The sequence below is a fragment of the Rhopalosiphum padi genome, chromosome 1 (genome assembly GCF_020882245.1).
Source record: "Rhopalosiphum padi isolate XX-2018 chromosome 1, ASM2088224v1, whole genome shotgun sequence".
Taxonomy (NCBI): domain Eukaryota; kingdom Metazoa; phylum Arthropoda; class Insecta; order Hemiptera; family Aphididae; genus Rhopalosiphum; species Rhopalosiphum padi.
The window spans coordinates 11,664,007-11,681,681 of NC_083597.1; the positions used below are offsets into that span (position 1 = coordinate 11,664,007).

Sequence of the window (17,675 nt, forward strand, 5' to 3'; positions counted from 1 at the left end):
CAAACTTTCAATATACATCAGTGTTTCTTTTTCGATTTATTGTGTAAAATAAAGATTTACATTCAGCTCACCAACAATTGAAGTGTACAACATTTTCAAAATGGCTACTAAGGTAAGATTATTAAATCGTTTTTACCCTTTGACATGGGCATTTTTTTTTATTGATATTCATTTTATTTAACTTTTTTTATATTTGCATCTCAGTTTTAATTGTTCATTACAATATATTATTTTATATTAGTTTGATAATAACAGGTTTGATATTAACTTTTTAAAGTATCATGTTCACTTAATACAATTATAAGTAGTGATAAGTATTAATTAAATTAGACGATTCATTCATAAACTAATTTAATTATTTATGAACACGAAGAAGAGAGGTTAAATTAGAATAGGAATCAATAAAAATATTATATGAAAAAGAATAGAATAACGTGAGAAACGGTAGGAATTTTAAAAAGAATTTGAGACATTAAAACTGGTGAGTGGAGAGTCTATTTTATCATTTATTAAATTATTAATAAAAGTTGAGCAAGTCACATACCCATGGGGATATGGTCAGTTAAGAATCCAAATATACCTATATAGATATACCAAATTAGGAGTATCATTACTGTAAAGACGGCAATCAATTTTAAGTAAATAACTGGAAATCTCAAAGAGAATTTCCATAATATATATATATTATCACTCATAAATTAAACGGTTTAATTAGTGCTTATTAACATATTTAAAATAATATTTTTTGGTAAAGGGACGATTAATTCCTCATAAAATTATATTAAATATCATAATAAAATAAAACTATATGGCTATCATGATGATATTAATATAGTTTAGGAATGTAGGTTATGCGTATAGTATTATTATATACGTATTTTCAAAATAAAATAATTTGAAAAATGTACTATGATATATTTAGAAACGCATTCGGTACGATAGTTTAAATATGTAATATGTATCATATTTTACGTTTAATTGAAAAATACTATATACATGTATACCTATCGTAGTTTTGCGTACCCACATTACACATTAAATAATATAATAATAAATTTTTTTTTTTTAAATAAATTAATGTTAAAAACTAGTGATTCACGTTACCTATAATATTAATAGCCGTAAGGTAATTTTTAAGAAAAACTATATCCAAATATATCATAGCAATCAATATTTCATTTTGAGCGGAGCGATAAATATATTTATTATAGAATGATATGTTTTTTCATATTTCTCTGTTATGAAATTTTGTAGCAGTAAAAATGCTTTAATCTTTCACTTTGAGGGTGATTTCTGTTGTAAAATTTTGTGTTGTTAGTACTCGGGGGTGGAGTAGGAGAGTGTCAAAGGTAAAAAATTTCCAGTATTCATGCAATTTTGGGAGTTAAATGTGGCCATGTGGAATGTTTTCATTAGTCTCGGATCAATTCCGAAACACCAGATCGGGTAAAAAAAAACTGATGCATTGATGTAGCAGAGGTTTGCTCAGTGGTCAAATCGATTATACCCATAGGCCATAATCCTGTGGTTTTCCATGGGTTGTTATGTTAGTGTGGGGGAGGGGGAGAACTACGCCCGTCAATTAAAAAAGGGCATATTTCCTTTATAAAATACGCCACTGGTCAGAACATTCCAGTGGCCCAGTTCGCCCAAGCTCGTAACTAAATTTTCACTTAACTTATTATTTATCGTGATAATCAGTGTATATATTTTAAAGGGAAGTCCTGACAGTCTATCGCGCTCGTGGTTTTGAAATTCGGTACACGTTTTATATAAGATATCCTATACTGGGTGATATACACTTTGAAGTAAATTTATTGAACTTTGAATTTTAAAGAGGGGGCTAGCACTGCACGGATTCTCGTTAGCTCACAAAAGACGAATAATTTTTTATTAGTACAATATTGCCGTTGATTATCTGCATATATAATAAAATAATTATTTTGATTGGATACAATTTTAAAACTGTATTATATATATATATATATATTATCAAAAACCACCCAAACGACCGCGTTAAAAATAGGACGTGTAGGAGTTCGCGTATATTCAACAGGATCAGTTATAGTGTTGTATAATATTGAAACGTATATTATTTTTTTTATTCAGTTGATCGTAGTGTTCGCCGCCGTCGCGACTTTGTTCGGCCACATGGTCTTTGCTTACCCGCCGGAGTACAAGAGTTATTACGACAACGACGATGACGTCAGCTACGACGGTGAGGCAGGACAACTGCAACACAGCTACAGCGACTACGCCCACTCCTCACAGTCCGCCACCCCATACAGTTTCGAGTACGGCGTGAAGGATCTGCACACGCAGGATATCAAGAGCCAACAGGAAGAGAGCGACGGCAACGGAAACGTCAAGGGATCGTACAGTCTGGTGGAACCCGACGGTTCCACCCGGGTGGTCGAGTACACGGCTGACAGCGTGCACGGGTTTAACGCCGTTGTCAAGAAAATCGAAGCGCCCAAACACTATTACGATCATCAGTCGCACGCGGACGTCGGCTACTACCAGCAACAGCCGTCGAATTACCTAAAGTACTATTGAAAAAACCCGAAATGATACTACCTATGTCGTGTCATTCGTATGTTGTTATCGCATCACAATTTATAATAATTTACCGATTAACTCGTTATCGTGCTGCGGCTATATTGTTGTTGTTTTTGTTGTCGTCTCCTTTGTTGCCGGTGCGTAACAATAAAACGATAATGTTGGTGATTTTAGTCATAAAAATACATCCTAGTCAGTAGTGTCTATTGCTGTATGTATCATGTTATGCGAAAAATAATTACCTAACTCGTTTGTCGAATAAAAAACTTATCATAATAATAATTATAACGCGTTATAATATTTACCTGAAACTGTGATTGATCCGTTTTTCTCCAAAAAATACAATAATGTATTACCGTCAATTGGACGTCAAGTATAGAAAATATGTTATATTATATTGGTCCTAATCTATTAACAAAATAAAAATTTGAACGAGGGATTGCACTTTACAATTGACTTTGTACATTGTAGCTATGTGAATATGTGATGCACATCATAGCAGATAGGTACCTAATAGTAATAAACCCATCTTTTAGCGCCACATTTTAAACTACAGCAGAGAACTGAGAAGATAACAAAAAAGTAACTAATATGCATAAAAATTAAAATTCGTAATTAATTTAAGTAAGATATATTATGGTATTTAGTGCCAGTAACTTATATACCATATATAGTTGTATATGTAATTGCCGTACAAGTTAAAACCTCTCAAGTTTGAAACATATACATACGCATTTCACTGATGGAGTTAAGTATAAATATAGGATGACAGTATGCATATTATACTATAGTGAGTCAAAAATATATTATTGATTTGCTCAACTTACACTGAACTTTGCTCCTAATTGTTTAAAGAACGCAATAAGTAATTACACTTGTATTGATTTAAAATTTAAATTACACTTAGAAAGTGAAACGTTAAAAAGGCAATAAATACCGTATATGGTTGCACGATATTGAATAAATTTAATATCGTATAATACAACAAAATAATACGATATATTATAATAAAATATGTGCACATTGTATTAATTTAACTATTATAGGCTGGTACGTAATACGTCAAATACATACGAGTTTCTCCGACATCTATATAATACCTTAACACATTAAACGACAAATGCGTATCTGTGTGGTGTTAAAATGTTAAATGTCAACCGAGAGCTGAGGTATGACAAGTGGAGCATTTTGTGTGTGTATTAAATACGTGCGTACCCTTTTGTATATATTGTGGTGGTATAATATTCCTGATAATTCACAAATAGGATAATGTGCGAATGAATCGGTAGAAATAACCGAACATTTTTATACATTATTATTTATTATACACTTAATTCGAACTAAATTAGTAGTTAAAATACAAAATTTGAAATTCTAAAATGTATAGTTTACGATAGTTGACCAATTAAGATTTAAATATCAAGTCTGAAGATCATTTATAACTTTCCCCTTGTTATGACGCTTAAACGTTATCTATAGGTACTTATCTATGTTATACAACTATGAATAAGTGTAATAAACTATTTATAGTCGTACAGACTCTTGTTATATGATTCTACCTATAATAAAATACTTAAGTTATGACTTAAAGTAGTTAGTAAACTTGTACTGTATTAAATATTTCAAAAATAACTTAAATAATCTGAATTATAAACCATAACTTTAATCACAATTCACTCGTTCCCTTTTTTTTCATTATCGTTTACATAATGAGAAGCAATTTTCGCATATATTTGATCCGTTGTTACTCCTATAACTGACTATATAGTCTTTACCTTTTAAATACAATATATTATATCTTTATAATGTGTATCGGGGCGAACCGGCGAACAACTAAAACTTAGGAGTCTTAACAGTGACGTTATTATGATTTTGTACAGGGAGGGTATATAATTTATTACATTAACATTCGCCTTTCCCTTACAGATCTTTTATTTTTATTTTAGATATAGTTTGAGAATCAAGGTAAGGACGGGAAATATTATATCCGTGACTATATAACATAATGTGAGTAATTGTATAATGAAATAATCTTATATTGAGTACAATTCAACGCATTAAACATTATATAAAAAAAAAGGCCCTGGGAGATATATCCCCATTACCCCCCTCCTCCCATAACTACACTACTGGGTCTTAAGATCCTAGTCTAAACACCATGTTATTTTAAAAAATTATCCACGAAAAAGAAATATTTTAAAAATGTATATAAATATAATTAACGATAAAATAGTATGACAAAAAACCTACCAATAAACATACCTACAAATATTTTCATTATTATAACACAATGATAACTGTTTATAAAAGCTAACTTAGTGTTAAAATGATTTCAACCAACTTGCTTAACTATATATTAAATTAGTTACCTAACATTATATGTTGATATAAATATTACGTATATATTTTTAATGTAAAAAAAAAAATATATGTAATTTTTTGTTAAAACACAATTCACATAAGATATTAAATTTATATAGTAATTGGCAATGGCTATGTAATAAATTACTATCGAATTCTCACCATTTAATTAGGTTATGTATTCAGAAGACGTGGTAGTAAGTTTTGAAATACCTCAAAAAAAAGAAAATATATATAAACATAACGATAATAAAAAATAACGACGATATACTTCTTACATAGTCGTGCTATTAAATACTAGTATCGCACGTAGTTTATGATATTATATTATAAACATTTATTACAATTTCTGAATATTTAGTTTAATCATAGTCTAATACAATCTTTATTTTTCAAGTAAAAACAAAATGTTTGAAATCTAATTCACGAGGTGTAAAATTTGTCTTGTCAGGGAAAGTTTTATACTATAAACGCGTTGGCTCCGAAACCCTTAGTATTGAATTTTGTTAGAATCTGGTGTATTACCCAAACGGTGTGAAAACACATTCGTTCTCTGAAAGACAAATACCGTAACCCATAAAATGTTTTTGTCATCCTTATAGTCTGTGCCTCAGTAGATATAAATATTTATATATCGTACAAAATCGAATATTTATAATATGTACGAAGATTAGAAAAAAACCTGAAGTTGTATTTCATATTTCATAATATCTGTAAGTATTTATGCACCCCCACAAAAAAAATGTATATATATAAAATAATAAAAGTAAAATAACCGTCTTGGTCGTGAACGAAATATATAATATATTAATATCATATCGTCTTGCGCTTTTTTAAGCCAAAAACTAACGTTGTTTTATCGTGAAATTATGCGCGTTACATTGTAAATCTCTACGGACTTTCATATTTCTGGAAAATAGCCAAAGAGTAAGTATTGTAATGTTCACGCGAGTGGATCTCCCTCGCAGATTAATCACGTCCACCGTTTCTGTGCAAACTAATTTTATGCATACACGTGTTGTTGCTATTTATCCTTATACATAATAATATATTATAGAAATATATGTATAACACATTTTACAGCTCAAGACCACAAAGTTCCATTAAAAAGAATTTGCGAGTTGCATACACTATCTGATATTTATTTAATAATAAATAATAATAATAATAATACATTAAAATATACAATTTCTCACCATTACCTATCATCTGCATACTGCAATGCGTTTCTTCATGTTTGTTTCCTCTCACATACCCCTCGACCGACAAATCATATAAAATAAATGCATTTGATCATTTCGACAGAGTCCAAGACATGATTTATTTCGTACGAAATCATTATATAAAAATAATAATATAAGGTCATGTCTTCGTCGTATTAATTTCTTCATCGGGTAAAAATGCGCGTCCGTTTAATTTACTTCAATAAATTTGTGAATAAATAGTTTGCAGCGTATTTGAGGTTTAACCAAGGGACAGTGATTCAATTTTTAATACAATTCTCGGTAGTAATAAGGGAGAGTTATCCACAGTGCTAACCATTAATTAACTGCATGTCTGCGTGGAATTGTTTTATTAACGCTTAAGTAATTTATTATCTTATTAAATGTTAATTTGATAATTATATTATTATACAAATGTATACTAAAAATAAAGTCCCATGAAAGGGGGAGGTTGGCGAAAGGCATACAAATAATAGTTATAGTGAGTAATATAATATTATTAAAATATTAAAACTTTAAAATTATCGTAACTCGCTTAAAAATTAAAATATTGATAAAAGCCTATGCAATTCCATAAGAGATTATTAGATTAAGTTTGATAATAGGTGAATTGACTAATATTAAAGCAAACAGCATAAAATGAATTCCACTGAACGCAAATTTATGTTATGCTCGTAAGACTGACTCAACACATACGGGTATGACGATAAAATGTTAAATAGAATGATGAGAACATTTCTCATGATTTACACATGGTTATGTTAATTTCATTGTTTACCCTACATGTAGGTATATACGTTTAGCTTTATAATGTTTTTGAAAAAGAAAGTAATTACTAATTATTATAAAAAAAACTAGTATATATTATAGTAATGTATAAAGCATAATCTAATTTCTAAGATGTAGCAACATGTCAACATGGTTTCGTATTCATATGTTGTAGTATTAAATAAAATAAAATAAAAGAAGTAAATTACATATTTTATTCCCAAAACACATTTGAGACAAAAGGAAATGACAATGTAAGTAACCACTAATTATCTAATCCAAAATAAATAACTTAGCATACAATAATAGGCATTTGTATAGTTAGCTATAACTTATAATAATGCATAAATCTAAATCGGAAAGTTTTCTAAGAGATTTAAAAATAATATATGTAATAGTACAGAGTACAGTATACTTATATAATATATAATGTATTATTTATAGATAGTATATTGTGAAATGCCTATTCAATAATTAAAATAACTGTGTGTACTGTGTATTATAAAAGTTGGTATTTATCTATTTTTTAATATAGATAAGCTAATTTTAAGATGATTGAAAATATTATAATAGTAAAAATTTTTATATGATATTATTTTTTTTTAAAAACCTATGGTTATTATATTATTATAAAAAAAATAACAAAAACAATTTTTGTTATTTAGACTTAAGTTTTGACATTATTAAGGAAAATTATAAATTATTGTATCTAATAGTAAAACTAAAATAAACAAAATTCAAATATTTCTATAATAATACTTTTGATATTAATGATAATAATTTAAATTCAACAATAATTTCTGCATTGTTACTCAATAGTCAATGGTCAAAAAAATTGTTTTATTTAATACAGGGTAGCAGTGGGTCATGAACAATTTTGATGTAAGTTTGTAAAACTTAGTATTAGAGAAAAAGTAATTAAATAAAATTATCTTTTAAAATAAAACTAAAATACTTAATTGTTACTAAAAAGGTTGTTTAAAAAATTACATTATTTATATTACTCTTAATAAAAATTTAGAATTTGCATTGAAAATATATGGTTATTATAGATTTTAGACAACATAACAGCAAACAAATGTTCATTCATAGGTCAAGTCCCATGAATACTAGTAATATAAAATTAAACATCATAAACTTTAATCGAACAACAAACCTTCCTATTTCATCTATTTCAATGGGTCACCACAGCTCTCTAATTTATCAGAGCCTATATTCTAGTAGTATAAGTTATACATTGTATTGTATAATTAAACACGTTCATTATGCAGGATATTCAGAGTAAAAAATGTTATAGAATCTATACTATTATGTTATATTATATATAATATAATATAATAGTTATAATTATTTGAATATTTTATAGATATTCTCTAGGTATTCTTATAAATGAGAATCATTACCTAAAATATCTTGGAATTCAAGATACAAGTATTTATGTCTTATAAAAGTAATAAACATTTAATAACCCAAACTAGGAAATATAAGATCCACACAAAAATGTTAAATTTAAAAATAATTTTGAACTAGTTAAATTTTTATAAAAACTAAAAGATTTTATTTTAATACCTGTGATACAGGAAAGTTAAAAAATGTTTAGTTATATTTTTAAAGTAAAATTAAATAAGTCAAAAATCAAATTTAAATAAACGATGGTTGTATTTTAGACAATTTTTTTTTGTTATATAATAATCTTGAACAATTTTTAAATTTTTATACAAGTATTTATAAAAAAAATAACTGTCTAATGCAAATGAAACAAAATTATGTTTTATCAATATGTATTTGTAATTCAAATCAAACACTATATAACAAACAAAACATATTATCAATAATGTTTCATAACTACTTAAATTGTAAACTCACATACTTATTGCATTAATATGAACTGCTGTTGGTACACTTTTATTTATTGCTTTCGTTCTTCGGCAGCTAACCATCCTTTTGGTCGATGTTCATATAAAGTCCAATTATTGTATGGCGTTCTGAAATCTCCGTATATTGGTTTACGAACTTGAGGAGAAGTGGGATAGAATTCATAATTGTTAAGTTTTGAATGCTTCTTGGCTGCACCGATACATGCCATCGAGACTGCCATCCAAAAACCAAGCATTTTTTGTTTTATCAGTATGCCTGTTAGTATACCGCTGGAGAAACCACCAATGGCATAGTTCACCATGTCATCTTTGCCACGTAAGTTGGTGGCGACGTGAGTCACTACACAGAACGTTGTTGTGGCAGCTAACATCGGTCCCATCAACTGGCCATACCTGAAAATCAATTGTTGTACAATCTTCAGATCTTCACAACGTTATACGCAAAAACGAAGGCATTATTACAGTCAAAGGCAACAGTTATTACCTGTATGCGGTGTTCATATATCCAAAAGGTTTGCTGACCAGGATGATCTCTGATGTCGCCAGCCCGAACCCAATGATGGACACTTGTTTGTTGGTGTAGAACAGTTTTTTTACGAGGTCCTTGCCGTCCGGAGTATCGTAATACGAGTACCTGAATAACGACATGGTGGCTGCTCGTGAGTTGATCGTCAAAATTTATAACTCGTTCGCAATGAAGAATCGAAGGTACAAGAGATAGATTGGAAGACGACCGGCCAAGAAAGAAAACGACACCGTTTTCGATGTATTTGGCTTATAGATTTTTTTTAACTCACGATCACGAATTCGGTCGTGATAACACGAACATATGTTGAATGATAAGCGGGAAAAATACACATAGATACTATATTATCTATGGCAAGATGGATTATTTTGTACTTTATGATATTCACATTGATCTATGAATGCCAAGCCTTAAGAAAATACCATAATATTATATTGTATTAAATCGTGATCGTAATGGAAATAGTAAAAACGTACACTCCGCAAAACGTTTATTGTTGATAGCTAGACGATATTAAAATTTAAAGGGCATCGGCGAGTTGAGTGTTACCAACATCACCGTACTCGACATCACGTTCACGGTAGTTACCGGTACCGTCGTCCGTCATTGATGACATCCAGGATTTTGCTATAATATATTTTATTGTTCATTGTTCATAAAAATATGATATAATATTATTAAATTAAAAGGTATTATTATTATTTATTATCATTTCATCAGTGCTCAATACGGGATGGAACGCACCTGAACGGTGTTTTTTCCACAAGTATGGACAGTTAATAATATTGTAGATATTATAGGTATGTAATAATATAATAATTCTATGACCGATATCAACGACTAAAATAACTAAAAAGTGGGCAAATGGGTATCGCTCTGCTGTATAGTAGAGATGTAGAGTAGGTCACTGGCCACTATAATGGATGTGTTAAATTTGAATGCAATGACGGGTATCATTGTATACGAAAAACGATTCTGAACGGAGATGATTTGTCAATCAATGATAATTAGTTGGATATATTATATAATTACCTATATTTAAATTGTAATATATCGTTATTTTACGCGATTTCGTAAAAAATTAAATTTCATACGCTCATAAAATGTTTTCTATATTGACGCTGAAATTTTTTTTTACAGTTACTTGAAGGAAAACTTATGGATAACCTTGTATTGGGGTTTTTTACCTTAGGTATAAATCACAACAATTTTATGAATTTTCAACTTTAAAATTCCTTGCAAATTTTCGCGATTATGATATATTTCGTTAATATTTGAACTTTAAATGCTTATAAACAAACATTATGACTAACGATTTTTGATTTTTTTTTTTTTACTACGATAAGTGCAACTTATAATAAACCTTGTATTAAATTTTAAAGATTTTTTGGAAAGCCAAATTTTTTTTTATCGGCATTGTAAAATCAATGTATTCACCACTCCGTTCAGAATCTAATAAGCTACCTACGTTTATAATAATTAGGTATGTATAATTATATAAAACCATTTTTTTATAATTTTATAAACGCAAATACCTATATAAGGCTATAACCATACTATAATATGAACATAAACCAAGTCATCGGCGTAAATTGGGGGGGGGGGGAGTGGGCTTAGCAGGTAAATATTTGAAGTTTTTCAATAAAATTTCAGATTTTTAATTAGAAAAAATAATACAATTTATTATATTGTAATTTGCAATTTCTTAGTAGGATAGCCGATAGGTATGTGGACGTTTAGATTTAAGGTTCATGTATGAATTTTATATTGTATTATTGTAATAAAGTTAAAAATGATCTAGTTTAGTATTTTTTAACGACGACTATAATAGGTTACCCATATATACCTATGCGACGACGCGTCGACTCGACGTGCTATGTATTTTTGGTCTATTTTAGCGTCTATTATTATCGTTAAATAATCGAAAAATCACAATATTTTATATACTTTTTATTTTATTTAAACAAATTATATTTAAAGTTTGTAATATATTAATATATTATTATATATTTATAATAGGTAAGTAAATTTGGTTTTTTTATTCTTTTAACGTTTTTTTAGTCATGTACTATGACCAATTTTGGAAATAAAAACCGCAGTTTTAATGCTTTATTTTAACACAATTGGTTAAAGTAAAGTATAAAACATGATGCTTTATATTGCTTTCTGTGTTGTAATTTTGGTATCAACAATAATGAAAGAATAGTTTCAAAAACTGGCTTTTTTATTTTTATTATACTCAAGATATATTTTGATTGAGCTTTAATGCTATAAATTATGATATATTATAGCTATTTAGCTTGAAAATCATTATTTGATTACCTATTTATATCATAGATGCTATAAAGAAGAGATAATGTCTGTATGTATACACTATTGTAACTGCTCTGAAAGTCGAAATGCTCGCTCTCTTACTCTCTTAGTGAATATATTCGTAAACTTGGATATAATGTGCAATGATATAATATAGATTAAATCCTGATACTCAACTAGTTGCTCAGTCTTGCGACAAATGTAATAAAAAGTAGATATTATTAAGTTGTTTGTGATTTAAAAAATTCTGTTGCGTTTCCACAAACGTGGAAAGAAATATTACAATTTTGTGAAGATTACCGTTTAACAATTCAAAAACTATTGCAATGTAGGTATGTATAATAAAGTACTAGTACAATAAATATAAACATTAAATTATGTATGTTGTTTTCTTTATAAATTGTAATAAATGTTATACAATAAAAAGGTTACTACCAAAATAGTCTATGAAGTTTTGTTTTGAGTACAACTACAAGTGTTCAATACAAGACCCCTGAGGAATTAGAGGAAAGTAAATAAGATTACTTCAGATGTAACGCTTATTTTCATATTTTGGATTGTATAATATTTAGAATATGAATAAACGATTTTCGTCTGAAAGTTTAGAAATGGCAACATCTATCTATAACATTTTCAAACTAGATTTTGAACTGAGTACTTCATTGATTATAAAGTAAATATAACAATAATATTTGAATATTTCACGAGAACTATGTACTAATAACACTTAATTTTATATTTTATATTTTTTTTTAGGATTTATTAAGTATATCTATTAATTCATTGAACGCTGAAATGGCCATAGCTAAAACTGAATAATCCAAAATATACGACACTTTAAAATATTAAAAGCTGCTAACTTAAAGCTTATTTGACAGGAAAATGTTTACCCGAACTTATTTTATTTGTATAAAATAGCTTAAACATTACCAATTAGTTCATCCACGTGTGAGAGAAGCTTTTTTGCTATGCACTGGATAAGAACATGGACCATGGTAAGTGGTTACGAACATCTATTTTATACGATAAATTCAATCAGGTGTCTATCTTCTTCATAGAAAGATTCAAGACAAGAAAACATTAATAAATAGATTATTCTAAAAATTTCAGATGAATATGAATAGTTATATAAAAAAAAATCTGGTCTAATACCTATTATTAAGATTGAAATCATTTCATATTCCCCGTTTGGCGTATTATATAATCTATTACTATCTAATAATTCTGCTCCATTTCAATAAATGTAGACAACGTTTTATAGTTATTAGTGTTATTACCACGTGCCTAATAATATTATTATATTAATGGTACGTGTTTCTATTGGACACTTTGTTCATCAATAAGAAATATATTGAAATTACAACAACCTAGAGTCTTAATTTACGTTATATAGCATATAATATTATAATATTATGCTTAGTTGTCGCTTACACTTAGGCTATTTAACGTGTCCCGATATGCATCTAATAATTAACTAATTAGTAATTATGAATTATTTAAATGTATAAGAATATCCCTAGGTAATGGTACATGGTATTAGTAATTAAATAAATTCATTAAAATAATTGCTCACGACTTTGTAATGTATAACAAACATCGATAAATTATGTTATGTCAACTGTAGAAGAATGCGAGCAAAACAGAAAGCTGTAAGGTATCAAAAGTTTTAATTAATTAAATAATTGTGATATTGGTTTGAAACTTGAACCATATACTTAATAAGATACATTTATAAATATTTTAAAATATTTTAAACATTCAGTTTAGTCGTATAAAATTAAAGGTTAAAGTGTAGGTATATTTAAGTAACATTTGCCCGATATTCCACAAATATTATTCAATTCATATAATTATTGATATCTTTTACTTTTATGCGATAAAAATTAATCAACTTGGATTTATTTTTATTGAAATAAATTGTATTCACACAATATAGTTTATAAATATTTGTCGAGGTATTAACAATATGTATAATAATTGCAAATTAACAGGGACAAATAAATTTACAAAAAATTAAAATACTCACTGTGAGAAATGGTATATTTAGATACAGTCGTTATTTAGTTGTTACAATAAACACTAAAAGTAATTTTGAGAATTCTTAATACAGTGAAACTTTCATAAGTATAAGTATAACAAAGTCTTATAGAGAACGAAAAAAAAAATTCGTAATATCGAGGCATTTGTTACATAGAAAACAAATAATATGCACATTTAAAGATAAAATAACAGTTTATTATACTAAACAACTGTTAAGAGAGACATGCGATTGAGGTGATTATAAAATAATAATTTAATATTAATATTGAGGTATCCACCACGATTTAAGATAATATACTGATTTGTATGTCTTACATCGTCATATTCACCTTGCACGTGATGATGTAAATTTATTATTGATACGAATAGAAATTTTTACCACGTAATATCATAAGACGAAGAATCCTCTATATATTATCCAGTTTTTAAATCACATTATTATTATGAGTATAAAAAATACATAGTAAAATATTATCCGTTTTCATCGGTTTTTTGACCCGTCCTGCCATACGTTTTTATAAGATTTTCCAGGACATAATAATAATATAATAATTTGTAATATTATGTGGATATGAATACTAAATACAATCTAATATTATTATTATTTATGTCATTTGACTATTTGAGATAAATTACAATATTGTTTTTTTTTTGTTAATTATATACGACGTGATGACTGAAATTAACATTGATCGACAAAATCCCGATGGCAATGTTAATCTGATACGCGAATGTCGCTGAATGTCACGATTTATCGTACCTTCATTATTATTTGTCACATAAATCCCGACTGTCACACCAATTAATTTATAGCGTGGTTCCGTGAAAATCGGGTGTCACGCTATTCTACGGTCCCATAGGTCTATGCGATACAATAGTAACATCGTGTTTGTGAGATCTATGGAAAATATACGTGTTGGATCGATCGTAATAATGTGTAAAAAGTAAAATTCAAATTGAATGATTTATATTCATTACTTTTAATCGAATTTAAAACACAAATTAGCGCAAGCGCATAAAGCATAAAACAATTTTAATTAAGTTAGTTAGGTATATTAGCAATTATAAGTTATAACATACCTACGTTATTATCCTATGCATTGTTATTGCAGATAAATGTGAAATTTGTTAAAATGAAACACAAATCATAATTAATATTTCTTTATTTTAAACTTTTTTTTTATCTTAAAAAAAATAATAATAATTTTGACTAATTATTATTGAGTTTGTTGGTCAAATCACTGATTTGGGTTTATTATTTTTTCGGGCATATAATCACAGGACCGGATTTAGGGCTCACGTCCAGGCGATTTAATTGTCCTCTCGTCACATCTGTGTATTTTGTCTAAATGCGAACAAAAAAAAAATATCGGCTATAAACTAGACTATTATAAGAATAATTTTAGTCTTCCTCGTAGTCGGGTTGTGATTACTCATATTGGAGGCCCCCTAAAAAAAAATGTATTCTTTATATTTTTTTAAGTCATATTCATATGATGCATTAATTATATTTTTGTTTAGTATTTGATAAAAGTGAAGTTGAATTTAAAATAGAAAAAATGATTTCTACTAGGTACTAGGTGGTTCATATTTTCCTTTAAATCGGGTTACATTTAGGGATAAAACTAAGTCCATAACAGTCTAGAATAAACGGGTAAGTGCATTGCCGACAGGAGGGTGGGACAGAAAGGTAAAGCCTATGGTTTGGAACACTATGGGGGAGGGACGTCCTCGTAGCCGTTCATATACATTTTTTTTTATAATAATTAATACATTTTGCTACACTAAAACGAAACAACATGCATTATGACGATTCGCAAAGAACACAGAAAACAAATTTATTTTTTCTTTGAGAAAATAGAACAATTTTTAATTTTTAATTTATTTTTTAACGGCCGTTAACGCGCAAAAAGCCGCTGCTCAACAGTTATTTAAAGTAATACGCGTTTGTCTGACACAGTTCATTTTAAGAATTATCTTGAAAATTTATTTTACGATAAACGCCACCAGTAGTACGTTAAAATATATATAACATAAATTAAGATTTAACACTGTGTAGATCAAATTTTCACGTATTATAGTTATTGTTACGACATGCTTATAAGTTATGTATAAGCGTATATATAAATTATAATATAGACACTGCAGTGTTCCGAGGATCGTCGCGTCGAAATAGATAAAACGAAACATGATCGTGTAAATTATTTTTGGATACTATGAGATGGGTTGTCGCCGACCCTGGATGTGGGTAATTTTTAAGAATACTTTTTCTTGACCATTATTCAATTTTCTCGGTACCATTTATCACATTACAAAGTTAGAAAATCTAGGACATCAACCTTAAGCCCCGGTACATCGCACACTCTACACCCCTCCTAAATATGACTTTGGGGACTGGTATTCGTGTTTCACGCCACGCCGTGCTGCATATATCTGTTTCCATTTTGTACGAAGCATCGCTTGAAATGGATTTCACGAATATTTCAGATACTTCGCAGAGTATTGCGGTTTGAAAATATATAATCGGATGATAAATTGAAAAGGAATCATAAAAACGTATTGTTAACAACCTTTACGATATTAAATCATACATAACAACTAATGGAAATAACTTTAACGAAAACAATTATCAAAGTGCAACAACACAATAATAGCGTACCTATTTATATTTATCACAAATGTATCCCAACTACGTTTACCTTTGCTGTAGTTTGATGTAGGCAGGAGTCGCAATGATTTTATTCAGTGTTGACGTGTACGGTTTTGCATTGGCGTACTCAAAAGTTTTTTAATTAACGATTGTTGTTGTCAATATTGCTGGTATAAACTAATAAAATAAGAAAGATTTGCTTTTATGATATTATCCTCTTTAAACCATAAAATAAGCAAAACTTTATCAAATAATAGGATTAATCACTAAAAATACCTCTGATTTTTGACAATGGAATTGTACATTTCATCAATCAAATTTCATGAAAAAAATAAATATTAGTTCAATCTTAGACCTTGACTTAAAATGAAAAGACATATTTTTTCGGTACAACACTTTATTTTGTGGAATTTTGTATGGTCTTTAGGTAAAAATCCTCACTATTGTTGTGTAAATTTAACTTTAGGTTAAATTAAGTTGACTAACGTAATCAAACAAAATCAACCAAAACTAATGTTTATAAACATCTGAAATTGCTAATAAAAATGAATACTACTTATTACTTGTTTTAAAAATGGTGGTCATTGATTTGTGCTTGAAAAATGAGTTTTTTTATTGTGTTGGAGAAGATCGGATTTATCCCGAAGATTGAAATAAATATTAAATTTTATACCTATATAAATAAATAAACATATTTTTTCTTATTTGATAAAAAAAACATTAAATTTTATTGCATAATCATAAAAATTAAAATAACCATTAAATCAAAACAATAAGGGTACATTCTGTATAAAAAAAAAAATTAGAGCTAATCACTGACCCATGAGGGTCACACTTTTCTACAATCACATAAATATAATAACTCATTCATAACACATTTATAAATTTCATAATCTTTATAATTTAATACATTTTTATATTTTATCATTATTTCACTTGTATTCGTGTTGATAACGTCATAACAATATAACAGCATGGTAGGTATTTGTTTACACAAATAAAGCACAATGTTTTCGTATTTTTTTCCTGGTTATTATTTTTAAACATTACTATTCATTATATTAATATCATTATTAAAATGAGAATTGCAGAATAAAGCGTGCCCAGTACAAAGCGTTAAGACAGACATATAAAAAACAATATAGATAAAAAAAACTGAAAGCGTTGTATAGTTTTATTTACAGGGATCATATTATTATTAGTAAGTAGTGCATAATATGAAAATTGTAAATTTTTTTAAAATTTATTTATTAAATTCTCATTTTTTTTGTTTTTTCTATCTTAATTTGCCTCTTTATATTGAGAATAGACTTAAACGTATTGGTACACTAATGCAAATACATATTAATGATTTTTGA

At 27.9% G+C, this 17,675-nt stretch overlaps 2 protein-coding genes across 2 annotated transcripts; one reads left to right on the top strand and one right to left on the bottom strand.

The window, feature by feature from the left end:
* LOC132918038 (cuticle protein 8-like) lies at window positions 1-2,841 on the top strand. Its single transcript, XM_060979092.1, has 2 exons — window positions 1-112; window positions 2,110-2,841. Exons 1-2 carry the CDS (start codon window positions 101-103, stop codon window positions 2,554-2,556), a joined length of 459 nt encoding a protein of 152 aa, XP_060835075.1. The 5' UTR covers window positions 1-100; the 3' UTR covers window positions 2,557-2,841.
* A 5,710-nt stretch (window positions 2,842-8,551) lies between these two features.
* On the bottom strand, window positions 8,552-9,785 carry LOC132917299 (uncharacterized). The gene is made up of 2 exons (XM_060977980.1): window positions 9,273-9,785; window positions 8,552-9,181 (listed from the first exon to the last, which is right to left on the bottom strand). The coding sequence occupies exons 1-2, from the start codon at window positions 9,434-9,436 to the stop codon at window positions 8,821-8,823; spliced, it is 525 nt and encodes a 174-aa protein (XP_060833963.1). The 5' UTR covers window positions 9,437-9,785; the 3' UTR covers window positions 8,552-8,820.
* Between the last annotated feature and the right edge of the window lie 7,890 nt (window positions 9,786-17,675).

What these genes read in the sequence shown, in the direction of transcription:
- LOC132917299 (XM_060977980.1), bottom strand. Translation starts at nt 9,436, where the DNA reads ATGTCGTTATTCAGGTACTCGTATTACGATACTCCGGACGGCAAGGAC. An exon ending in TATATGAACACCGCATACAG is followed by an intron (nt 9,182 to 9,272) that starts GTAATAACTGTT and finishes ATTGATTTTCAG; the next exon opens with GTATGGCCAGTTGATGGGAC.